The 24,318-nt window shown below is 36.4% G+C and overlaps 1 protein-coding gene across 9 annotated transcripts in view; it reads left to right on the top strand.

The window, feature by feature from the left end:
- myof.1 (myoferlin, gene 1) overlaps positions 1-24,318 on the top strand; it is an 83,959-nt gene that overhangs the window by 48,767 nt on the left and 10,874 nt on the right. For 4 of the 9 annotated variants that reach the window (XM_031904684.1, XM_012965825.3, XM_012965826.3 and 1 more), the window contains 26 exons: positions 551-728; positions 1,284-1,408; positions 2,169-2,275; positions 2,590-2,782; positions 3,809-3,964; positions 4,711-4,842; positions 5,178-5,341; positions 5,759-5,873; positions 6,912-7,017; positions 8,038-8,177; positions 8,892-9,065; positions 9,192-9,294; positions 9,854-9,931; positions 10,013-10,194; positions 10,279-10,437; positions 10,779-10,877; positions 11,283-11,444; positions 12,239-12,404; positions 13,070-13,146; positions 18,131-18,142; positions 19,235-19,333; positions 19,901-20,026; positions 20,268-20,423; positions 21,613-21,704; positions 22,120-22,290; positions 24,118-24,266. In XM_031904684.1, the coding sequence (XP_031760544.1) occupies positions 551-728; positions 1,284-1,408; positions 2,169-2,275; positions 2,590-2,782; positions 3,809-3,964; positions 4,711-4,842; positions 5,178-5,341; positions 5,759-5,873; positions 6,912-7,017; positions 8,038-8,177; positions 8,892-9,065; positions 9,192-9,294; positions 9,854-9,931; positions 10,013-10,194; positions 10,279-10,437; positions 10,779-10,877; positions 11,283-11,444; positions 12,239-12,404; positions 13,070-13,146; positions 18,131-18,142; positions 19,235-19,333; positions 19,901-20,026; positions 20,268-20,423; positions 21,613-21,704; positions 22,120-22,290; positions 24,118-24,266 (3,421 nt within the window). Of the gene's footprint in view, positions 1-550; positions 729-1,283; positions 1,409-2,168; positions 2,276-2,589; positions 2,783-3,808; positions 3,965-4,710; positions 4,843-5,177; positions 5,342-5,758; positions 5,874-6,911; positions 7,018-8,037; positions 8,178-8,891; positions 9,066-9,191; positions 9,295-9,853; positions 9,932-10,012; positions 10,195-10,278; positions 10,438-10,778; positions 10,878-11,282; positions 11,445-12,238; positions 12,405-13,069; positions 13,147-15,715; positions 15,758-16,392; positions 16,450-18,130; positions 18,143-19,234; positions 19,334-19,900; positions 20,027-20,267; positions 20,424-21,612; positions 21,705-22,119; positions 22,291-24,117; positions 24,267-24,318 lie in introns of all 9 variants that reach the window. The other 5 variants (XM_031904680.1, XM_012965820.3, XM_012965821.3 and 2 more) reach the window with 3 other exon arrangements.

The following is a 24,318-nucleotide window of genomic DNA, read 5'->3' on the forward strand; positions in this document are numbered from 1 at the left end:
ATCTTTTATGAAGGATTTGGGGTTCGCCCGAATCTGAAAAAGTGGATTTGGTGCATCCCTAATTTTGAGGAGGATGTGCATAGATAGAACATCTGTATTAGCTGCCTCTTAAAGGCTGTAGCTAGTTTGTTTATACAAAGATCATTGTCTCCACTGAAACAGAGAAGCCCCTCCACCAAAAACAAAATAATTTTCCATTTGTGCTTTATGAAAAGTTTATGGAAAATATGGAGTTTTTTCAACATAAGTGCTATCTACAAGATGAGCAAAGGAGAATATATATGTATACTTCCCCTTTAACTAGCTCTAGCCTACCCTGGTTGAAGAGATTATATGTATGTTGAAGAACAGCAAATACAAGTTCTTCATGGAAGCAGCTTGGACTTTGTTAATTAAATGTTTCAAATTTAGTAGTAAAAGTAAAATGAAAAATGAATTTCTTGGAATCTTTGTGATAGCTAAGCTTAAAGCAACTAAAACAAGATTTATTGGTTGAATATAACCTATTGAGTATTAAAGTTAACTACTTTTTCAAATGTTCCTGATTTAGAAATATCAGCGCAGACGAAAATACTGTTTATGTGCAGTTTTCCATTCAGCCACCATGATACAAGACATTGGTGAAGCTATACAGTTTGAAGTCAGCATTGGCAATTATGGCAACAAATTTGATAGCACTTGTAAACCACTGGCATCTACAACCCAATACAGCCGTCCCATATTTGATGGTAAGTATTTGCAGCCTGCTCCTTCTGTATATAAGGTCTTTTTTGTAACAGCCAACCAACCAAAAAAAGTCCTCATATTCTTAAGTAGTAAGTGGAGTTAACCTGTGTTAACAATTTGGTTTCACAAGATCTTGCAGTCAGTACTGCCAGACATGCACAGTAGATTGACATCTATATACAGATGTCACAAAAAATACGAAGGCATTGTTGGGGATGGCCCACAATGCCTATACATGCCATGTCTCTTCGTCAGTTATGTTGCTGGGCACTTATAATACTTTCATTCATGTACTGCTCCTTCTCCCCCCAAAGTAATGTATGTTTGTTGATAATAAATAGAAAAGGGTTGTACTCTCTGTTATGGCCATCTTTCCAATGCAAGGAGGAAAGTATTCTGAGAACAGAAGAATGTTCCGGGCAGACATTTTGTCTAAAGAAGGGTTGTTTGCATGGACAAAATCCATTCACTATGGTGTGATTTGCCAGAAGTTCCCTTTCTATTAATATCATCCTTCTTTCCACTGCTTGAGGAGTTTTGCTCTTTTTCCATTATAGGCAACTATTATTACTACCTACCCTGGTCATTCACAAAGCCTGTTGTAACATTAACTTCTTACTGGGAAGACATAAGCCATCGACTGGACATAGTTAATATTCTTATAGCCATGACAGATCGACTGGTGAGTCATTTTTATTTTATTATCCTTATTTCTTATGTTTGTGCTGTTATACATAGTAACATACATAGTAAGTTAGGTTGAAAAAAGACACGTACATCAAGTTCAAACGTAATGCCTATATATAACCGCCTCACTTCTCTTTGATCCAGAGGAAGGCAAAAAAAACCTCTCTAATTTGCTGCAAAGGGGGAAAAAAATCCTTCCTGACTCGAAGTTGGCAATCAGACCAGCTCTTAGATCAACTTGTCCAAAGAGCTATTTTCTATAACCCCATATTTATTCACTTGCTAAAAAGCCATCCAACCCCTTCTTGCGTGGCACTAGTTTAAAAGATAAAGTACAAATGAAGAGTATACACCATTATGAATGCAATCCATTTATTGCACACATACCATGATGGATGATTACATGGATAGACATAATAGAAGCTTGTATGTTTTGCATCTGTATTGAATGCACATGGAGAGCTGAGGTCCACCTGTCCCTGTTCTGTGTCCATTCGCTATGTAACTTCTCATTCATTTCTAACAGGTGAAAAGGGTTGATTTTACTGCTGCGGTCAATATGCTTACGTGCCTTTGCCCCTTTAATCTGTACTGGGAACAGCAGGTGATGGCAAATGGCACCCAATTATTTTACTCAATTGAAAACCTGACCAGGTTAAAATTTTAGCATAATAAATAATTTTGGAATGCTTATTATATCCATAAAGCTGAAGTCCTGCGTGGTACTAACAAATAGTTTAATACTTTATCTCCAGCAATCCAATATATCCACACTGAAATCTGCAATACAGGCAAAGCTTCCTGATGTACGTCTTGCAGAAATATGGATGAGGCTTATTGATCAACTTATTGAAGATACGATGTAAGTAGAATTTATCTGAATGTACCTTGACTGGATCACAATGATATTTTAAAAGGGAACATCCCCTTTAAATGAACTGTTAGTATGATGTAAGCAGAGGAAAGATCATTTTGTATTTGGTCTGGTATTTCACAATTTTGCAGTTTGGTTGTTAACACATTTAAACTACCATGGACAATTGCAATTTTCACTGTGCAATGCAACTGCTCCACACTCTTACCTCTTACAGGAATAAATATACCAACCTACCCTTAATCTGGAGAGGAATCTCCAAAACTTCTGAATGCTAACATGTCTTTGTTTTTCATAAAAAGGAGGCCAATGCCATCCCTGGAAGGAAAAGCCAATGTTACAGTGCTGGATAAGCAGCGCGATAAACTTCGGCAGACCTCCCTCAAATACATACAGGAGGCAGCTATTAAAATGAGGGGGGAAGCAACAGATGTGAAAGCAACACTGACGGAGATTGAGGACTGGTTGGATCGATTACAGCAGCTGTCTGAAGAGGTCGGTCAGCATAATCTAAACTTAAAAACAATTATCAGTATTAGAGGGTATTTAAGTCTTTGGACATTAAAGTTGTATTAGGTCCTCGTTCAACAAAGCAGATTGACTTTGTAAATAGTTCTATTTAATATCTGAGGATCATTAATCTTGGACTCGCAAAAGTCCAGATCCCATTATTCAGAAATCTACAAAATACGAAAATGCTATTTCCTATTGAAGGAGGCTGTTCTTGTTTTTTCGTCTTCCTTTCTTCGTGATACGAACTTTTCAAACATTACCCATGCCAATAGATATTACTATATTCTATGAAGTAATTTTCTTCTGAAAAACCACAAATTTTGTTATCATAATAATGTCAGAAACAGGTATGCATTATTTCATAGATTGTTTTTCTTCTAGTGATCACATAAACAAAAGAACATATGTAGGTGCCTTTGAGCTTTCCATTGCTGTCCTCAATATTTGCAAATAAATTTCATTTTAAATCTTTTAATCAGTTTTAGCGCCATAGATTTGAAAGGATATCCTAAATGCCTCTAAATATAAGCAGGGAGCCTCCACATGTTAGTTTGAGGATGGTAATCTAGATTAGGTATTTGGTATATTGGCCTATATGGTGGATCAACCAAGCATTTATGGAATTTTGTGTAGCCTATAAATAATTTCTGTTTTTTAAGGTATTTCATTACAAAAAAAACAGCCACCTCCTCGGACATCCAATAATTCCTGATACCCGGTAAAACAACCTTAGCCATTATTACATGGTTTTATTACACAGTTAATGCTACAAATCCAAAAGGACACTTGGTTTCTATATATGATTTAACTTTAGAAGAAAATTCTTTTAACTTGTCACCAATCCTTCTAGTACCTTTTGTTGAAGGAAATATAAAAAGATCTTTTTTTGTGATTAGAATCAATACATTTTGATAGGCTTGGTGTATTTTAAAGGTTTTAACTCTTGTAATAATGTATTGAAATACTGACCTGCTTATTAATTACGAAACATTTCTTGTTGCATCACAGCCACAGAACAGCATGCCCGACGTGATCATCTGGATGATTCGAGCAGAGAAGAGACTTGCCTACGCACGTGTCCCAGCTCATCAGGTTCTCTTTTCCAAAACCAGCGAGGAAGCCTGTGGAAAATACTGCGGAAAGACCCAAACTGTTTTTTTACAGGTATATAAACATTATGAATTATTTAAATGCCAAAGGGTGCTTCCATATTAAACTGTAATATTATTGCTCTCGGTACTGGCACGTGGACCCAAAAGAGAAAGCTGCATCACTTGGCATTTAAAAGGTTATAAATCGACTTAAAGGTCTTCCAGTACACTACACACTGGCAAAGACAATTCTGCACTGTACATAAAAGTTTTCGTTAACCACATTTCCCCATTTATCTGTTTAGTGCTGGTTTTAGTCAGACTCCTCGCCATCAGCTCAACACCTAAAGAAAGTTTGAGAAAGTTCACGCCATCTTTTCTGGATGGTGAAGAGCACTAATAATAAAAGTAAACAGATATTTAACATGACTTAATGCAATCATATTCTACCTTGTAGCACAAAATGCTATACAGGTATGGGATCCTTGATCCGGAAACCCGTTATCCAGATACAGTCGTTACGAATTATGAGAAGGCCATTTCCCATAGACTTCATTGTTGGCAAATTATTCTAATTATCAAATCATTATCATTTTTTTAAAAAACTTTTTCTCTGTAATAATAAAAAAGTAGCTTGTACTTCATCCCAGCATAGATGTGCTTCTAACTGGCATAAATGCAATAGAGTACAATGGGGGTACTTACAAGTTTCCTGGGCTGACCAACAAGTTGCATTGAGAGACAGAACCATCTGGCTAGACTTTGTATTTAGTAATTTAGTAGAAAACAATTGTCTAATTCTGCTTTGCTGTCTGCTAGTACCCACTTGACAAGACCAAAGGTTTAAAAATTCCTACTGAGCTACGAGTGAACATCTGGCTGGGACTGTCGGAAGTTGAAAAGAAGTTTAACAGCTATTCAGAAGGAACCTTTAGTGTTTATGCTGAAATGGTAACCTTGACCTTCTCGTATTTTATGTTCTATCTGCATGGTTAATCAAAGAAATAAGCCAATAATCATGAAATAGCATTTAAACTACTGGTCATCAATTTGCAAGTCTCTTTCTACACTTTCAAACAGAGGGTCAACTGCATATTCAAAGTTTGCAGTGTGTACTGAATGTTACCTTTTGTTTAAGACAAATTGAATTAATTTCAAGTGGGGGACTTTTTGGTTTATTGTAGCCTACATCAGCAGTCTGACTGGTTTAGAGAGTATTTGTTTAACGTTGATTTGTTAAACATAAATAGAATTACTAGTAATACGAATACACTTTTTCCTTCTAGTATGAAAATCAAGCTCTCTTACTTGGGAAATGGGGCACCACAGGTCTTCTCAAGCGCCACAAATTTTCTGATGTCACTGGCTCAATAAAGCTAAAGAGAGAAAGCTTTTTGCCCCCAAAGGGATGGGAATGGGAAGATGACTGGAAAGTGGACCCTGAAAGGAGGTGAGATTTGCTTATATTTGCAATGACAAATTCTGTGGATGCACTGATGGAATACTATCACTTTAAGTGCTGCACATTTTGTCCATCTAATAAGCATCCTAAAAGTAAGCAAGCTGTCACCCTAAAATGGGCAATGCTGATGGCTATGTATATTGCCAAAATTTTAGGTTATTTACATCTAGTTGTGGCTATGATGAATATCTAACCTGCCCTCATGTGATCCAATCCCTGGCCTGGGGGCCAAAGTTCAGAATAGCCAAATTATGTCTCTTAGCCAAAGATCCTTAGCCCTCCTTTGGTGAACTTGATAGGAATCACTATTATCTGACTTTCTTATCTGGTTACTTTGTGTAGGGGTTCTCCTTTTTTTGCAATATTGCATTCTTGTTTCAGTAACCATTTCCTAATTCACTGCAGCTTACTAACTGAAGCCGATGCTGGTCATACTGAGTTTACAGATGAAATCTTTGAAAATGAGGCTCGCTATCCAGGTGGTGAATGGAAGAAGGCAGACGAAACATTTACTGATGCAGTAAGGCACTACAGCACATTACTAGACCATATTCATATTATAAGTACATTTCATACCCATCCCTTTGTTGTACCAGAGTCACATGGAAATATAACGAGTTGCAAAGTTTTTACTAGGTCTAGTAACTGACAGCAACCATTAAGAAGTTTGCTTTCAAGCAGGTGAACAGTAAATAATATCTGCTCATTGGTTACTGTGGGTTACTTGTTTGTGATTCCCAGTGTTGGGAGAATTGGTTAATACTTATAGGGAAGAAGTGGCAAGAACCTGAAATGTCAGTTTATAAGGAAATATGGAGTTGCACTCACTAACCTTGAATTCCTGGCCAGTGCCCCTTTTAGCATTTCAGTATATTATAAAGTTTAATTTCAGTTGCCACAGGTTTTTTTCCCTAGATAAACAGGTATTTACGATTCTGTTTGGTTTAGTTATGTGCTATCTACCCTTTTACCTAACATATTTGCAATATAAAAGATATACAGAAAGGTATTTACACTGTTATCAATTTACTTGTGTCAATAGTATGATACAAAATTCTAATTCTAACAATAAATGTTGAAACTGATAAAAAGGACAGGATTTTATCTTCATAAAATAATGTCAATATATGTTCAAAAGCCTTTACCTACACCTGTCATAGTTATTGTGGCCCATAATAACTCAATCTACCTATAAATGCTAGGCCTACAGCTAAAGATCAATTAACCCAAACTTCAATCCATGCCCAATGATCATTTTTTATATTCCCATCAGATGGTACATAAGACATGTCCTATTTTGGTATAGTAGGTTCATGAAGAACAATGAAGGCTACAAATATAAACACCTTGTGCCTGGGCCCAAATTTTAATTAATGCCTTATCTACAGATATTACTCTTGAGGGACATTTACACAGATGATTCAAACGTAACGTCTGTTCTTGTTCGACAGTGGCACATTTTAGGCATTTAAAAATCTGTAGGTTTCTGTGCTCAAAACTGCTTTATTATTTAAACAAATTAAATTCTAAGCTTCATAAGCATTATTTATCATTTTAGAATGGAGAAAAATCTGCCTCGCCTAGTGATCTTTCCTGCCCATTTGGATGGATTTGGGATGATGATGGATGGATGCGTGATATAAATCGAGCTGTTGATGAAAATGGTATAGTTGATCTGCATTTGCTACAATCGCATTTTCTTCAATGCCTTTAGCCTGAACCCAAACTGGTTTATTGTTAACCAATAAGTTTTGATAGGACAGCATATGAAAACTGGTCACATTGGCCATAGCATGAGCAATAGCAACAATACAATAATTAAACTTAAGGCTATATAAAAAAGGACTCTGGTTTGACAGGATATATTATTTACCAGAGTGAGTTTCTAAGTATAGTATAAGGTAAAAGGAACTTTTTCTATTATTTATTAAGTATAGAATGTTCTCAGATCTGAAATTGTAAAATCAGGCGAACTGTAACATTCAGATTCTTAGTACAGTACAGTGCTCCTTCAGATGTTTTCTAGAGTGTGCATATGTGTCATTTTTAACTGCTGGCTGCTGCTATACAAGAATGCAGAGGCATACTTATCTTAGCCATTATGTACTGCTTATGTAAAATGTAGCTAATAGAGTGCTGCTGATACTTGGTGGTATGGGATATCTTATGTAATTTTAAAGGAACAGTAACACCAAAAAATGAAAGTGTATAAAAGTAACTAAAATATAATGTGCTGCTGCTGTGCACTGGTAAGAGTTTTGTTTTTACTTCAGAAAGTCTACTATAATTTATATAAATAAGCTGCTATGTAGCCATGGAGGCAGCCATTCAAAGGAGAAAAGGCACAGGCACATAGCAGATAACAGATAAAACACTATTGTATTCTACAGAACTTATATGTTATCTGCTATGTAACCTGTGCCTTTTCTCCTTTTTTCCAGCTTGAATGGCTGCCCCCGTGGCTACACAGCAGCTTATTATATAAATTATAGTAGTTTTACTGTAGCAAACACACCAGTTTTACCTGTGCAGGGCAACAGTGCATTATATTTTTATTACTTTAAAGCTCTTTCATTTTTTGGTGTTACTGTTCCTTTAAGTCTTCCCCAAGTTTGTATTAATCATGTTATTTTATTATAGAAATTTCCCCCAAAAAAGCCACTTAATTTTCCTCTATTGTTTAGGTTGGGAATACGGCCTTACCATTCCTCCCGACAGTAAACCAAAGTCTTGGGTTGCAGCTGAAAAAATGTACCACACAAACAGACGTAGAAGGCTGGTGCGGAAGAGAAAGAAAGATCCCAAAGTGTCAACTACCTCAAAGGTAAAATGTAGCACCACATTGCAAGTGATGTCAAACATGACCGCAGTTTTATAAATGAAAGATTATGTAGAAGCAATTAAATTCATGAAAAGGGCTTATCTTCACATTCTACATGCTGAAAATATAAGGCTAGGTAATAGTTTTTACTGGATAACTGATTAAGTAAAAATTGCAAGCTGTCGAGATGATAGTATTACATCTCTATGAAACTGTACTAGAGTGTATACACACTAAGATAAAATAGGGTGGGGTTTACAAGAGGTTTACCTTCAAAAGTGGGAATTTTAGACAAATAAAAAAAAACTATTGGTATGCATTAACCAACACCAAAGAGCATCATAGATATGTTATAGCAACCCTCAAAGTCTAATGTTATCTACATAGTATTAGTGAAAAGTATAGAAATAATATTTAAAACCCACACAAGCATTTACCCTGTTCTTTCCCCTCCTAGCATTTCCTGTAAATTTTAGGGATGCCTGGGTAATTCAGTGTATATTTGCTGCACACACTGGCTACTCAGGAACACAAAATGATGTACTCTGCTTTACTTCTGAATAAACTGATGACCAATCATCACCCTTTCTTGTATGCTAATTTAGAATTATATTACATTTCAAAATAAATATTCCCTGCATAATAACCTGAGCACATTTTGTCTACATCTATATTAATGCATTTATTCAACTGTTATGTTTTCGTTTGCAAATGTAGGCAGCGTTGACTCCGCAGGAACAAGAAGGATGGGAATATGCTGCTCTGATAGGCTGGAAGTTTCACATTACACCACGCAGCTCAGACACATTCCGCCGAAGACGCTGGAGGAGGAAAATGGCTCCTTCTGATCAACATGGTGCAGCAGCAATCTTTAAACTGGAGGGTGCTCTAGTAAGTGTTCATAGCATATCATTCTTCATATTAGGTATAATTAAGCAGTGTGTAACAACAAATAAACTGCATATGCACAGAAAATGCAAATTTTGAATATGTAGACTAATTCTTCACTTATTGTAGGGAACTGATATGACTGAAGATGAGGAGAAAAAAGGTTCTGAAAAGCAGACCGCAACAAATGTCTTTGGTGCAAACACGCCGATTGTTTCCTGTACATTTGACAGTAAGTAAAATGCATCTTGTTATATTTTAAACAGGTGACCAGTAAATGCTGCCTGCTGATTGGCTGCTATGCATTACAGCTCCTGAGCAAACTTAGTACCTTCCTTACAGTGTTGGACTGGGGTGCCAGGGGTTCACCGTGCGGAGGAGCGGGCAGGCAGACCCACCAGGTTTCTTTCCTGTCTCCCACAGGCTGAGTCTGACTCTGCTTGCTTATTACATAACTCCCTAAGTGATTATCATATGACAGCGTGGTGTAGGAATGGCATGGATCCTTTTCTTTATGATTTCTGGAGCTGGCTGAGGCCCCCTAATTGATCTTTGTGACCCCTTTTGGCTTTTTAAAGTAACCACAAATTGCTAGTTATAGATATCTTTAATAAAAGTTGCCATCTTACATGGGAAATATGGTGAAATTAATGTCCTCATTTGGAGTTTGAGCATATATAAAGCCTGAAATGCTCAATATAAAATTACATTTAGCAGCTATATACTGAATAAAATATTGGTTTCCAACTTGGTTTGACAAAATGAAACACATTATTTGTACTTTTTCTAAGAATTCTACACCTACCACTTGCGTTGCTACATTTATCAAGCCCGGGGTCTCACGCCATTGGATAAAGACAGCTTTTCAGGTAAGAAAACATTTTAAAAATATTAAATCAATCATAATCGTTGGCTAATACACTGTTACATGTATTGTGTTTTATTTTTAGACCCATATGCACATGTATCATTCCTTCACCGAAGTAAAACTACAGAAACCATCCGCTCCACTCTGAATCCAACATGGGATCAGACACTTATATTTAATACTATTGATATCTACGGAGACCCCCATGCAGTTGCACAGAATCCTCCAAATGTAGTTATTGAGATATTTGACTACGACCAAGTGGTAAGTATAATGTACTTTTATTGTGCTTCAGTGGAATTTGATCAACAATGCATTTGCTTCTAACTTTTGTATGCTTCTGTGCAGGGAAAAGACGAGTTTCTTGGCAGAAGTGTGTGCATGCCTATGGTGAAGTTGAATCCTGAGGTTGATATTGCACCTAAACTTCTGTGGTATCCTGTCATGAATTCAAATAAGCATTGTGGGGACCTCCTTCTTGCTGCAGAGCTTATCATTCGAGAAAAGGTAAGTGGTTTCCTTGTCTTTAAAGGGTTTATTTTATTTTTTATTTATTACCAAAGATCTAGCCCTGCAACTTGTAAGCAGAGGTGAGTAGGTTTCCAAACGTAGCTGTGGCCCTTTCATTTCACTTCCTATTTTAAAACTACACACTTCCAAATATGAAATTAATATACAATGTTATCCAAAGTTAAACTACACGGTATTGTGCGAGTAAGAAAATTCCATTTTAAGAATAACATAAGTCAATATGTCATTCTTCTTTGGCTATAGATTACTTTTAGGCATGTAAAAGCAAAAAATGTTTAATACTGAATATGTTTAATGTGGAAATACTCTTTAAACAGGATGGGTCCAACTTGCCAATTCTTCCATCACAGAGAGCACCACAGATATACATGGTGCCACAAGGAATTCGACCAGTGGTCCAACTAACGGCTATTGAGGTAACTATTTTTTATATCATCCACACAATACAGGTATAGGACCCATTATCCAGAATGCTCGGGACCAAGGGTATTCCGTATAAGGGGTCTTTACGTAATTGGGATCTCAACACCTTAAGTCTACTAAAAAATCAATAAAACATTAATTAAACCCAATAGGATTGTTTTGCATCCAATATCTTAATTGGGATCCATTACAAGGTACTGTTTTATTTCTATATAGAAAAAGGAAATCAGTTTTAAAATTCTGAATTATTTGCTTATAATGGAGTCTATGGGAGACAGGCTTTCCGTAATTCGGAGCTTTCTGGATAACGGGTTGTTGCATATTCTCTTAACCTAACTTTTCCCAATATTTTGTATGAAAATGAGCGATCTTGTTAACAGATCTTACTGCCTTAACAGATTCTTACTTGGGGCCTGCGGAATATGAAAAGTTACCAGCTGGCGTCTGTGACATCTCCGAGCCTTATTGTTGAATGTGGTGGAGAAATTGTTGAGACTGCAGTGATCAAGAACCTTAAAAAAACGCCAAACTTTTATAGCTCTGTCCTATTTATGAAAGTGGTAATGCTATGAAGTCAAGTAGACCCATGGGGTTTTTTTTTTTTTTAACTAAAGAAGTATTTTGAATGCATTTATTTTTTGTAAAATGAAAAAAAAAACACAAGCTGCATGGATTCTAAATTCACCAAGATTCAAGTTTGTATAGACTTTTCTCTGGTAAAGAGATGCACAAGCAGTTCAGGAAGTTAACTCTTCAAAGCACACAAAAACAAACCTTGTCAAATGAGCAGATCTTTGACCAATATATGGGCCATAAAGGCTTAATCTGATCGTTTGGCCTTCAGGATCATAATTGCTTTAATGCAAGCAGTCAGATTGAGGACCACATCAAACCTGCCTGTTTAAATTCTGCCCGATACTGGTCGGGTAGTCCCATTAGCGGGACCCATACACAGGCAGATACGATGCCAAATCAGTCTGAAGGGACCAAATTATCATCTTTAAATCTGCCTATATATAACCACCTTTAGAGATGTGAAGCTGCTCACCAGCTTAACAGCTGGTTTAGTCCTCAAGGTCAGGGTAGGAGTAAACAAGGCTAACTTGAGAAAAGAAACCAGCTAAGTCAGAAGGGCAAAGTGCTGCAAGGGGGGATCTGCATACACAGAATTGTGTTGTCTGTCATTTGCAGAGATACTCTATGTTTTTAATTTAATCTAAAGATTCCTTTATGTAAAAGTAAAAGTATCAATACCAATACACCGTTTTTATTGGCTCAACATAACAACCCAAATATTGGTTTTGTACATGTATTTGTGTAATTGCATGCAATGACATTATATTCTTCTCTGTAGCTTCTGCCAAAAGATGAAATGTACGTACCTCCTATCATTATCAAAATTGTTGACCATCGTCCTTTTGGAAGGAAACCTGTTGTGGGACAATGCACTATTGAGTGCTTGGAAGAGTTTAGATGTGATCCCTACCTCACTAAACACGAAGATGCTCCAGAACTCAGAGGTAAAGCAAACACATTCTCAACCCTTTGTGTGACACAGGCATTGTAAAAAGATTGATAGTAAAAATAATTTGGAAAGAAAAGGGAAAGTAACTCTGAAAAAGGATGAACAAAGGGTTAAACCCATATAAATACAAGCTGTGGCTAGTGCAAAGGAGCCTAGTGCCATAGCCCATAACATAACTAAGGATGGCTATCTGTGTACTGTAAATGGAGCAGCCTAGTCCAACATTACGGCACTAACTGCGCATACATAAGCTTTCCCTAAAGAAACAAGAGAAAGGCTAAATTGTTTTCCTGTGCTAACCTAAGAATGAAATCCTATCTATCTACCCCTATAAACAGGTCATTTAAATATATATATATATATATATGCTCCTCAGAGTATGCTATCTAGCACTTGAAATATAACTGTATTTTGTATTTCTTTGGATTTTATTATTGTATTGACCCAGTCTGTTCTATTAATGCACTGGTCTACTGTACACCACTGCATACACAAGTATCAACATCAAAATGGAGATATTCAGAATAGGCAGGTGTGGCAATATACGATCCTCACAGCTTAACCCCTGTGCTCCTGTCCTGACCACTTATGCACGGCATGTGAATATTTATACAGATTATACCTATTCCCAACTTTTAACATTTAAACCTTTTCCTTTAGTTGCACGCTTAACTTCCTCCCCACTTCGGGATGTTGTGATAGAAGTAGAAGACACAAAACCATTACTGGCTAATCAGGTAATGTTTAGCTAAAAGCAATTATCTATGTACTTGCACTGTATATTAATGTATGTCTAAAGAAGCCTAATAACTTGCACCGTGTTAAGTCTAGTAACCAATAGCAACCAATGAGATTTCAAACAGGTTCCCAGTAAGTGATGCCGGGTGACTGGTTGCTAAGGGTTACAAGAATTGGTGTGCAACCTTTGCAAACATTTTATTACATTAACCTATTATTTTACTAGCACAGCAACATTTTATTATCATTAACCTATTATTTTACTAGCACAGCAACATTTAATTACATTAGCCTATTATTTTACTAGCACAGCAACATTTAATTATATTAGCCTATTATTTTACTAGCACAGCAATTAATACATTGTACTAAATCTCCTCAGTTACAGCAGAGATTTTAGTCTTGAACACCTGACCAGTTAATTCTGTTTGTAGACAAAGTTTAAGTGTAGCACCCATGTATGCAGTGATTTGCAGTTCAGCAGTTGTGGTGTGCTAGGCAAGTTAAATTAGTAGTATACCAACAAAATCAAACGGAAGAGACCTTGACAAAGCTTTTTTTTACTGGTGTCCTGATTACTTTTCCTTAGAGAGGCAGGGATAGAGGTGAGGCTGAGCCCACCAGACTCTACGTTGCCCTAGATTAGACCTGCAATAATAGGTCCATGTATGAATAATGTCTCAGTATCAAACTCTGCTTTCTCAATAAATATTTAGTAATCACTAAGTGGGGAGGTGCCAGTATGGGTTTTGCTCTTTTGATTTTGTTTGTATACAGTTAATTCTGTTGCTGCAGGTTATTAGAATTAGGGGAAACTTAGGGACTTTTATTACATTGCTACCTTTATCTGTTTAAACAAAACCACAAAGGAAAGTTGTGCTCACCACTACATTTTTAACCATTAGGCGGGGGAGTAATAAGGCTGTGACCACAATATTCATATAGACAGCAACAAGAGATCCTCTGCACTCAGCCATTACCAATATATATAGGGCATTAAGACATTCTTTGCATTAAGCTACCAATCAATGCCCTCCAGGTTTGTTTGTCCATATATTGCAATATATACAAGCTGGCCAACTACGTCAAAGTTATCTCCAGTCTGGCCAGTCCTACACTCACTTTTATGCCATTCATTAAGAATTCTACTGCTTCAATATACATTTAACTAAGGGGCTGAGGTTTACCTTTAGCTTACTTGCTTTCAAATTTAAAACCTCAAAAGGTTTGACAGTAGCCTTGTACTTAATGGGACATCTTAAAATGGCCAGTTTGCCTGACCCTTATGTATGATCATATGTGTCAGTAAATTTGATTTATTCTGATGATATGTTGTTGGGCTTTGCTAAAAATGTATCTTTGTTTAAAAGCCTATTGGGCAACTGTATTTTAAATATTTTGCATTTAGTATTAATATTTAGTATATTAATGCAAGCTCACAAATTTATATGCATGAAAAATGCAATAGACTTGACACTAGTTCCTGAGGTGCAACGATCCGATACTAATTCTCTTTCTTTAATCTGCTCTGACAATTTGATCCCCGAGATAGTGGAAGGTTTTAGGTTAGCTTCTCCTGTTGCATGTTTTTCTCTACCTTGCCTTGACTTATGGTTATTGTATGTCTCTTATTGGATCTGTCTCTAATGTATCCAAGAAACCACATGACATGGAGCACAACTCTTTAGCCCAATACCAATTACCAATACCAAATCCCACATTTCTAAAACCTATTGCACATGGGGGTTTAGCTGATGATGCCCTCTGGGATGCAACAACGGTGGTTAAAATGCCCCTACTGTACTGTGAGCGCTGCTATTTTTCCCTGGGTGTCAGGGAAAGACTACCTCTGTAGGTGAGAATAGTTAATTTATAGAAAGTGATTATAGTATTGTACATTAGCCATGTTTCTAGCGATACCTTTCTGGTTTTACAGACACAAGTTTAGAAATACGTTTCACTAAATACTATATATTGCTTTGTGGTAGTGCTGTGAGAACAACATTTTCTTTTACTACTTTATTGATTTGTTTATTAAACACCTATGCATTTACCAAATATAAAGCTGTGCTGCTGAAAGAGCAGGTTAAGCCTAAAACAAATCAAATATCAATGTAATTCTGAGACAATAGATCACGGTAATGTATTTCCTGCTTTATGCAGTCAAGTGCCATTTTGCTCTATGAGAAAACAATGAACAGTGCTGCTCACCAAACAAATCCCGCCTACCTTATAGCTTGGAAAAAAAATAAATCAAACACTTAGCAAATTTTGACTATATACCTAGAATTTCTATATCTTCAAGATTTTGGCAGGTCTTTCACTCTTTTTTTAACCACGAACCACACATAGTGCAGTCAATTCTGTCTCTTATGATCTTTTGCATAGTGACAAAAAAAGGTGATTTTTTTTATAAGTAGCACCTCATCATATATCCTTCATATTTATGGTATTTTTCCTGAAGCCAAATAATGGTGGTGTAGAGAAAGAGTGTCATGGGGGGGCTTCCTGATTCAATTTTCTTTGGTATTTCCCTAATCCCAACTGGGCATGGCTTCTTTACCATAGGGATCTTCTGGCATTGGGATATTAGGCGGGAAAAATCTGTCGGTAAGTAGGTGCCTTCATTTCTGCATGCATGCCTTTACAGAAGGCCTTAATCTGCATGAAAGTTATGTGTCTCAGTACTAATAGTTAGTGTTTGATTCCGTCACCGTATGTAGTATCTGCAGAGAAAGCTATTTGCCTTGATGCTTTAATTAACCAGTGTTAAGATTAAAGTGATTCATATGTAATTACCTTTAAAAATTGTGAAGCCATGCACTATTACATGCAGATCTTGTTTCTGGGGACTAAAGACAAAACTTTGACACTGACACCCAGCATTCAGTTCCACAAGGTATCTGAGTAGGGTTGTACCGTGAATTAATGCAATGGCAGACATGGGGTTTTGTCTCAGGAATTGTCTCGAAGCTATTGTAGATAATAGAAATGTTGGCGCTTCTGACACACCAGCATTTATCAGTTTGATATCCATCATCTCTGACTGGAAGCAATGTGAAACTTTACCCAACATTTGCTTACTGTGTTTTGCTTCCTAAGACTATATATCATATGAACAAGGTTTACAAAGATTAAAACAGCTGCTTTTACATGTTTCACCAACAAATTATTGGAATGATAAGTGACAAATTAATAAAGGAATAGAAGAGACAAGTCACACAAAACTGTGTTCCAATTTCCAGTTGTTAAGCAGTATGTCAACAGCAATCGGAAAAATGGCTTCTCCAACTACAGTGCATGTATGTATGTTATTCAACAAATGTATTTATCACACCTGGGCTCTAGGGTTTCTTGGAAATCATCTCACCTTACATTTGAATCGGGATTTTGGAGGGAGTTTTATCTGAAACTACAGAGATGCTGTAAACATTAAACATTAGTTATTCTATACAGTTTAGGTTGTGGATTTCTGGGATGCTTCTAATATCTTAGTAACATGTGGCTTTTCCTGGGGCTGGGGGTCCAGCCTAATGGCCAGTTAAGATTTGATACTCCCAGAAGCTTAGCTTAAAGGTCAGTTAGAACAATATTTTTGTATTAAGCCACAAGGCTACTAGTGAGTTTGGAGGGGGGCCTAGTTTGCATTTAGTGTTCAAGTTCATCCCACAGGTGTTCATTTGGGCTGTGGCCAGGGCCCTGTGCATGCCAGTAAAGTTATACAAACTTCATCTCATGTAAATAAGACGCTTTCTAAATAAAATCAATATAAAATTTGACACCATTTCTGAAATAATCATACTGTTCTTCAATATTCCCTTCTTTTTAGGCATCTTTGTGTTGCTCTAATTTATTGTCTAGGCAAAGTACTTACCAATGAAGTTTACCTAATGCCAATAAAATCTGACTCCGACTCCTGGAAGAGGGGGATATTAAAGATAAATTATTTATTTCTGAAACAATACAGAATGCTTAATTGATTATATTTAGAAAGATCATTCTTTTAATGAAATGAAGCTCATATTGATATGTCATATTCGTGATAGTTCTCCTATAACTAATTTAAGATTTTACAGGAAGGCATGGTTGCAGCTGGTGTTTACTAGAAGTTGACATCATTCTCTCTCCAAAATCCCCATTTATGTGTGTTGCATGACAAAATGTGTTCTACAATACAATAATCTAAAACCATCTGCAACATACATGGTTTCCAGTGTATCTAAGATTTAATTATTTCTCCAAAGGTAAGTTTTAATGTTGCATGCTCATGGAACTGTTTAAATTTAGGCTAGCTTCACACCTTCCTTTTCACTTAGATGTGCGAGACTATTGGCCTGACTAATAAGGAGTTATTAATAAGGGGACCCAATCCAATCACTACAATTTAAAAATGCGCTAAATACCAAAAAAAATGGTGTAAGCCACTAGGTCAATTTAAATGCAAATACTGTTTCAACAGTTATACTATAACTCCATGTTGGTCCAATTAATTGCATTCAAAGTGAAAACACATCTATGTGTGAGGTTTTGTGTTTTAATTTTTCATCTTATCACAGATATGTTCCTTCTCACCTCCCAAAAATGTTTGGTTTATTACATACTTTAAGCATAAAACAGTCACTCCTGATTTATAAAGTCTGAGCAAGTTTGCATTTGGGCACTAACCCATAGAAACCATTTAGTGAAGTCTTTTTCAGCCAGCTGCAATTAACAAAATGAAAGCAAAAATTACATTTTTGTGCCACGGGTTACTGTCTATGTGCTAATTTGCTTAGTATCTGTAAATATGCCCCATGGGGCATAGTTGGTTCCTGTATTGTAATAAGTTTAGTGTTTAATAAACATACAGTATATAATAACAAGAATTTCTATCTTTTGGAGCTGTCTTTCGCAGTCTTAAAACTGATATATATTATTTTCTAATATGTGATCTCTTTTTCTCCCACCCTGTGTACCTTTGCTGGCCCTGTGTTTCAATAACAGCTACAAGAAAAGGTAAAAACACACAACAAGGGAAATACAAAATTGCTGGTATACTGAGCAGATACATTTAAAGGAAAACTACACTTCCATAATGAATACTTAACTAATAAAGAGTTTATATCCTATTAAGTGGACTATTATATATAGAGAGAGAGATCACCTAACAAAAAGTGTGTAGGAGTAAAAAAAACTTTGTCCATGTGTTCCCTGGGTACATCGTAAACCATATGATCCAAGGGGGCAGCTCTAAGTACTTTAAATTGCAATTTTTTTATTTAGCATTACCCAATAGTACATTCTACTAAAAAGAAAAGTATATTTTAAAAAAGATGGTTTATGTAGATAAAACAGTGTTTTACATAAGGGCTGTTTATTCAATAGGATTTTTATAGAGACCTACATTCTTTTGGGGTATAGTTTTCCTTTAGCAATTAATTGCATTGTGCAAAATGTAGCTTCGGGGAATTTGGTTTTGACTCATTTCTCTGACTAGAAGTTTTCCTTCAGCATACATTCTAATTTTTGTAATACATATCCAAACACGCAGTCATCTGTTGTCATCACAGGGCAATTATCCACCCAGTAGGTTTATGAACTGTGGTAACATCCAGAGATAACCAACGTACAAGTCTTGGTAAAACATGTGCCCAAGACTATGAATAAGAGTATATGTTGCACAAAACATGTAGTGCTATTCTGGGTAGCTTATACAACTATCAATCTTGTCACCAGTTTACTGTTATGTACATATGCACATCTATGACATTAACTTCCTATAACTAGACTCCTGCATGCACCAACATTCAAATCACACCATGGCTCTAGCAGCTACACTGCTGACAGTTCTAAATGTACAACTTCATTTAAATGGATGGGCAAACATTACCGCTGCAATAAAACCAAAAATGTGCATAAACGCTGGTGCTTTTGTAGTAGCAGGAACCATACTGTAATGTGTAGCTTCTATAATAAAGAAACAACCATTGCAGATCTGATGGGAAAAGCAGATGGGAGAAACTGTAAATGGTGGTTCAGACTCTTTGATTCTCTAGTAAATGTAAATCCTCTGTATGCATAATGTTAAAAACACTTTTGTCATCACAGGAGGAAGAAGTAGTGGACTGGTGGAGCAAATACTATGCTTCAACTGGAGAAACTGAGAAGTGTGGGCAGTATATTCAGAAAGGATACACCACCTTAAAGGTAACTGTAATAATTAGAACATTTTAGAAGCATATTTACCACTTTTTGGAGTTCAGAAAAAACACAAACGCAACCATTCATTCATCTATATTTCTTGAATGCTAGCTTAAGAAAAAACACGACAGAATATTGCAACACGCATTTCTTCACAGAAAAAAAAAATCATGCCAGTGAGAATTACATTATTCCATCCATTATTAAGACCAGCAAACTTGAATGGTTTAATGTAACTGGTAAAAGAATTAAATAAAGCTTTTTCTGGCACCTTTTCGTGGGTTTTTAGTCCAATAAATAACTATTTAAAGTTTCAAAGATTATTCTCTAGTAAATTAGCGTTTGTTTGTTCACGAATAATAAATAGGCCCCATAGCATACATATAGTCCTGGAGTTGAAGATATACATTAACTAATCTACTTTAACATTTAGTCAATGTGTCAGAATACTGATTGTCTATATTATAATAAAAGTCGGTTTTAAGTTGAACTATAGCTGTCAGTTTGAAATGAGCTATGTTTCTTGCTTTCTTGTTCTCTGGCTAAGAGTATAATTTATTTTTTTATAAATAGGTCTATAAATGTGAGCTGGAGAATGTTTCTGAGTTCCGTGGCCTTACAGACTTCTGTGACACATTCAAGCTGTACAGAGGAAAAGCAGAAGACAGTGATGACCCTTCTGTTGTAGGAGAGTTTAAAGTAAGTCCCGTTTGACTGCAGTACAAAGAAACAGTAGATGTTATGAAAATAATTACATTTATGTTAAGTGCTAGGTGTCACTAGGTTGCCCCAACAACCACATTGGGGGTCATTTGTAGGGGTTGAACTCAACCCAAATTGGCTAACTGCAGTGTGTGTATGTGTATTCATTATATATTTGCACTGGCATCATGCAAATGATAGTGAGGAAATACCAAGATGTCAAATTTTTGTTTTGTAGGGTTCCTTCCGTATCTACCCACTTCCAGATGATCCAAACATTCCATATCCTCCTCGACAATTCCTAGAATTGCCAGGAACTGAATCTCAGGAGTGTATTGTTCGTATATACATTGTGAGAGGCATAGACCTGCAACCAAAGGATAACAATGGACTGGTAAGTTATAGTGATTTTTTGTGAAATCCTGAAATAAATTTTGAAATGGAAAAATATGTCCGGGTCTTTTATGTAATGCACTGCTCTTGACTACTCCACTGAGAAAATTCTCTCTCAGATGGGCTTACAAGCTGAAGGATGTTTTCAAGCTGTTACACACACATAGTTGTTCTCAATACATTTGGGCTTGTTTCCGAGTGCCACAGGCAAGCCAGGGCTTATGTTGGAGCCAGTGGTAGAATTCTTACAGGGATCCTAGACCTAGGATTCAAGGCCATACAAGGGACTTTTCCTAAATCCAACCCGCTTTGGTCCCTGGCAGATTATAGTTGTGGTTCTACCCTTCTTATTGGAGCCTCTGACTAGTCTGATAACTAACTTTTATCTCACAAAGGGATGTGGTCTGTCACTAGCTAGTCTCGCTTCTGTCTCTCCTACCCCATGATATTCTATTTGAGGACTTTTTTTTGCCTCGGGCTCCCTCCACATTCACCCTCTTCATAGGTGCAACCCAAAAAGGTCTAACATGGCAGCTTCATTTACATTTTATCCACTGGCAGAAAATCACCTGACATATCCTTGTACCAATAGGGATTTAATAACCTCACAGGCTATCAATACAGCTGAATGGAAGAATCATGTCCTCCCAAAGTTTCTACAGACCCTGTTTAATAGCTGTGGCTAATCAGAAACAGACACATCAGTATTCCCTTTATATTTTTTCATAATCCATATCTGTGCTGTGGATCTCTTTAACCTTGCCTTGGTATCAAACACTGTCTGATTGAGCCTGTTCCGATGAGGAGCATGCTACATTATACACTTTCATCCAGGACATATGGAAGAGTTATCTTTTAGGAATAAATCTATAGATATATTCAAACCCATGGCTGCATTGAGAAGAGGTCAAAAATTTTCAATTTAAAAACTCAATAACTCCAAATTATGGAACACTGACAGATTAACATACCCTGCACTGATGCTTTACCTTGCAGGAGGAAAAGAGTAGTTGATGGTGTTACAAAACAAGGGTTTATAGTTAGCAAAACGTTTATTATTTGGGAGTACCCTTATATGATATACCATCTGCCATACAATGCAGGGATCTTTGAAATATGTCCATAAAATGTGCTACTCAAATGTTACCTTTAATATGGGTTTGTTGTGACTAATTTTCCTTTGTCTTTAGTGTGACCCATATATTAAAATTACATTGAATAAAAAGGTGATTGAAGATCGAGATCACTACATACCAAATACACTGAACCCCTTATTTGGCAGGTATAGTATTTGTGAACTAAATCCACTGCTATAATGTACTTTGTAAAAGGTATTTCTTTCTGCTGCAAAGTATTGGGGGGGTGAAACAAATAATTTTCTGCCTCATGGATAAACTGCTAGATCAATTAACGGATATCAATTATAGCATTATTATGCAAGGACAAGTGCTTTGTGCCCAAATGCTGCCTCTTTATAACACACTGGTGAACTGCAAGTAAACTGGCATACAGAGACCAGTGTAATTCTTTGCATTCAATGCTTATATGTAAGGAATTTTATTATTTTACTGTTCTACTGGCACCATTCCGAATGAACAGATTTTGTTTGTTTGTGATCTGTTTTATAAAGACCTAATATGAAATAAGGGTTATCATTATTTTTCATGGTGCATTTCATGTATTTATTATTGTTGCAGAATGTATGAACTCAGCTGCTTCCTACCTCAAGAAAAGGACCTCAAGATCTCTGTGTATGATTATGATACATTAACCCGGGATGAAAAAGTCGGCGAAACAACAATAGATCTGGAGAACAGATTCCTCTCTCGGTTTGGAAGCCATTGTGGCTTGCCACAGACTTACTGCATGTGAGTCTTAATGTATTCTATGTGTCACATTTCTGCATTGCCAGACAACCACTAGTTTAATATTAATAGGTATGGTTAGAGGTATAAATACATTTTTAAAAAGAAATCTTTCATTGCCCCCTTAATTAAAAACTGCAATATGTTACTGGTCAATGTAAGTGAGGTTTGACAGCAGCTATTTTATAGAACCAGAGTCTAAAGATCTCCACTGCTATAGATTTACTTTTCAAGGTTATTAAATATGTCCCTTAGGCACATAAATGAAACACCCACTAAATGTTTGGCTGGTTTGTAGGCTGTAAAAAACATCCTTGGTCACTACCTTCCTGCTTGCGCAAGTTACCTCACATAGGGCCCCACCTTAAAGAGGAACTAAAGCTTAACGAAAAATCCCTATTGGTACAAAGGTTTTGTTCTCCTTTAAACCACCTGTTTATAGACAACTATGTTTTGTGCAAAAGTGAAATAGTTTGTTGTAATGTGTTTCTTAAAGGAACAGTAACACTAAAAATGAAAGTGTATAAAAGTAACTAAAATATAATGTGCTGCTGCCCTGCACTGGTAAAAGTTGTGTGTTTACTTCAGAAAATCCACTATAATTTATACAAATAAGCTGCTATGTAGCCATGGAGGCAGCCATTCAAAGGAGAAAAGGCACAAGCACATAGCAGATAACAGATAAAACACTATTGTATTCTACAGAGCTTATCTGTTATCTGCTATGTAACCTGTGCCTTTTCTCCTTTTTTCCAGCTTGAATGGCTGCCCCCGTGGCTACACAGCAGCTTATTATATAATTTATAGTAGTGTTACTGTAGCAAACACACCAGTTTTACCAGTGCAGGGCAACAGTGCATTATATTTTTATTACTTTAAAGCTCTTTCATTTTTTGGTGTTACTGTTCCTTTAATCAGTCAGTTAGTAGCAGATGGGTTAAATAGGTGCGAGGCAAAGTTATGAGCAACATTCAGTTTAATTTCAATAATTGAACATCTATTCAAGCTCAAATTTGCGTAAAAGCACAACATCTAGTTAAACACAGGATCTCAGGGATTTATTGCAAATATATTTTTATATAATTACATTTTTGCATTTTTTAATCAGTACTTTGGAGATTCATTTTCATATTTTAGTATAAGCAGAGCTTTGTAAACTTGGGTTTGGCCCTTCTGAAGCCACCTGCTTCAGTGGTACTACAGGAATAAAAGGCTCATTTAGAGGCTGATTTACTAAATTAAGCGCTATATTCCAACGGTGAAGTTACCCATACCAACCATTCTCGCATCTGCCATCTTGCCCCATACTCCCCCTTCCCACTGTCTGTTGCACGTCAATGTAGAAATGGACACAAAATTACAGCTTTAGACTTGAGAAGGGTGGTCAGATACAAAGAATTTGGCAACAATGCTCGTTTAACTCAAGCTTCATCACAGTCACAAGGGATTGAGATTGTCGGCTTCAGCGCAGGATCTGTGCTTGCTCTACTAAGCCTGTGCTAGAGCCAGGATTCCATGTAGTGTAATTAGAGCTACTGGAACGTTGGGCCGGCAGAGATGCTGGAAGAACAGGCAGTCATAGATTTTTAATAAATACTTTACCTTAATACATTTCTCTAATATTATACAATTTCGTCATGCCCCCCTGGAAAATGGGGGTTCTGCTGTATTTGTAATTCTTCTTTTAATACATTTTGCAAGTAAATAATTGATAATGAGAACTCTTCTGTTATACATGTACTATCTAAGGCACACGCGTACTCACCTCATGCGTGAACATGTTATAACCTTTACTTTCACAGAACTGAAATTAAAGTTTTTCCTTTTCAGCTCAGGAATAAACCAATGGAGGGACCAGCTGACACCTACCCAAATCCTACAAAACTTCGCCAGATTAAAATCCTCTCCTCCCCCTGTGTTTTCAGACAATGGAACAAGACTTACTTTTTCCAGCAAAGACTATACATTAGAGGAATTTGGTATGATTTTCTGTTTCCTTACAGTATTAGTGTGTTTTTTTTAGTAGGAACT

Source organism: Xenopus tropicalis, chromosome 7 (assembly GCF_000004195.4).
Source record: "Xenopus tropicalis strain Nigerian chromosome 7, UCB_Xtro_10.0, whole genome shotgun sequence".
Taxonomy (NCBI): domain Eukaryota; kingdom Metazoa; phylum Chordata; class Amphibia; order Anura; family Pipidae; genus Xenopus; species Xenopus tropicalis.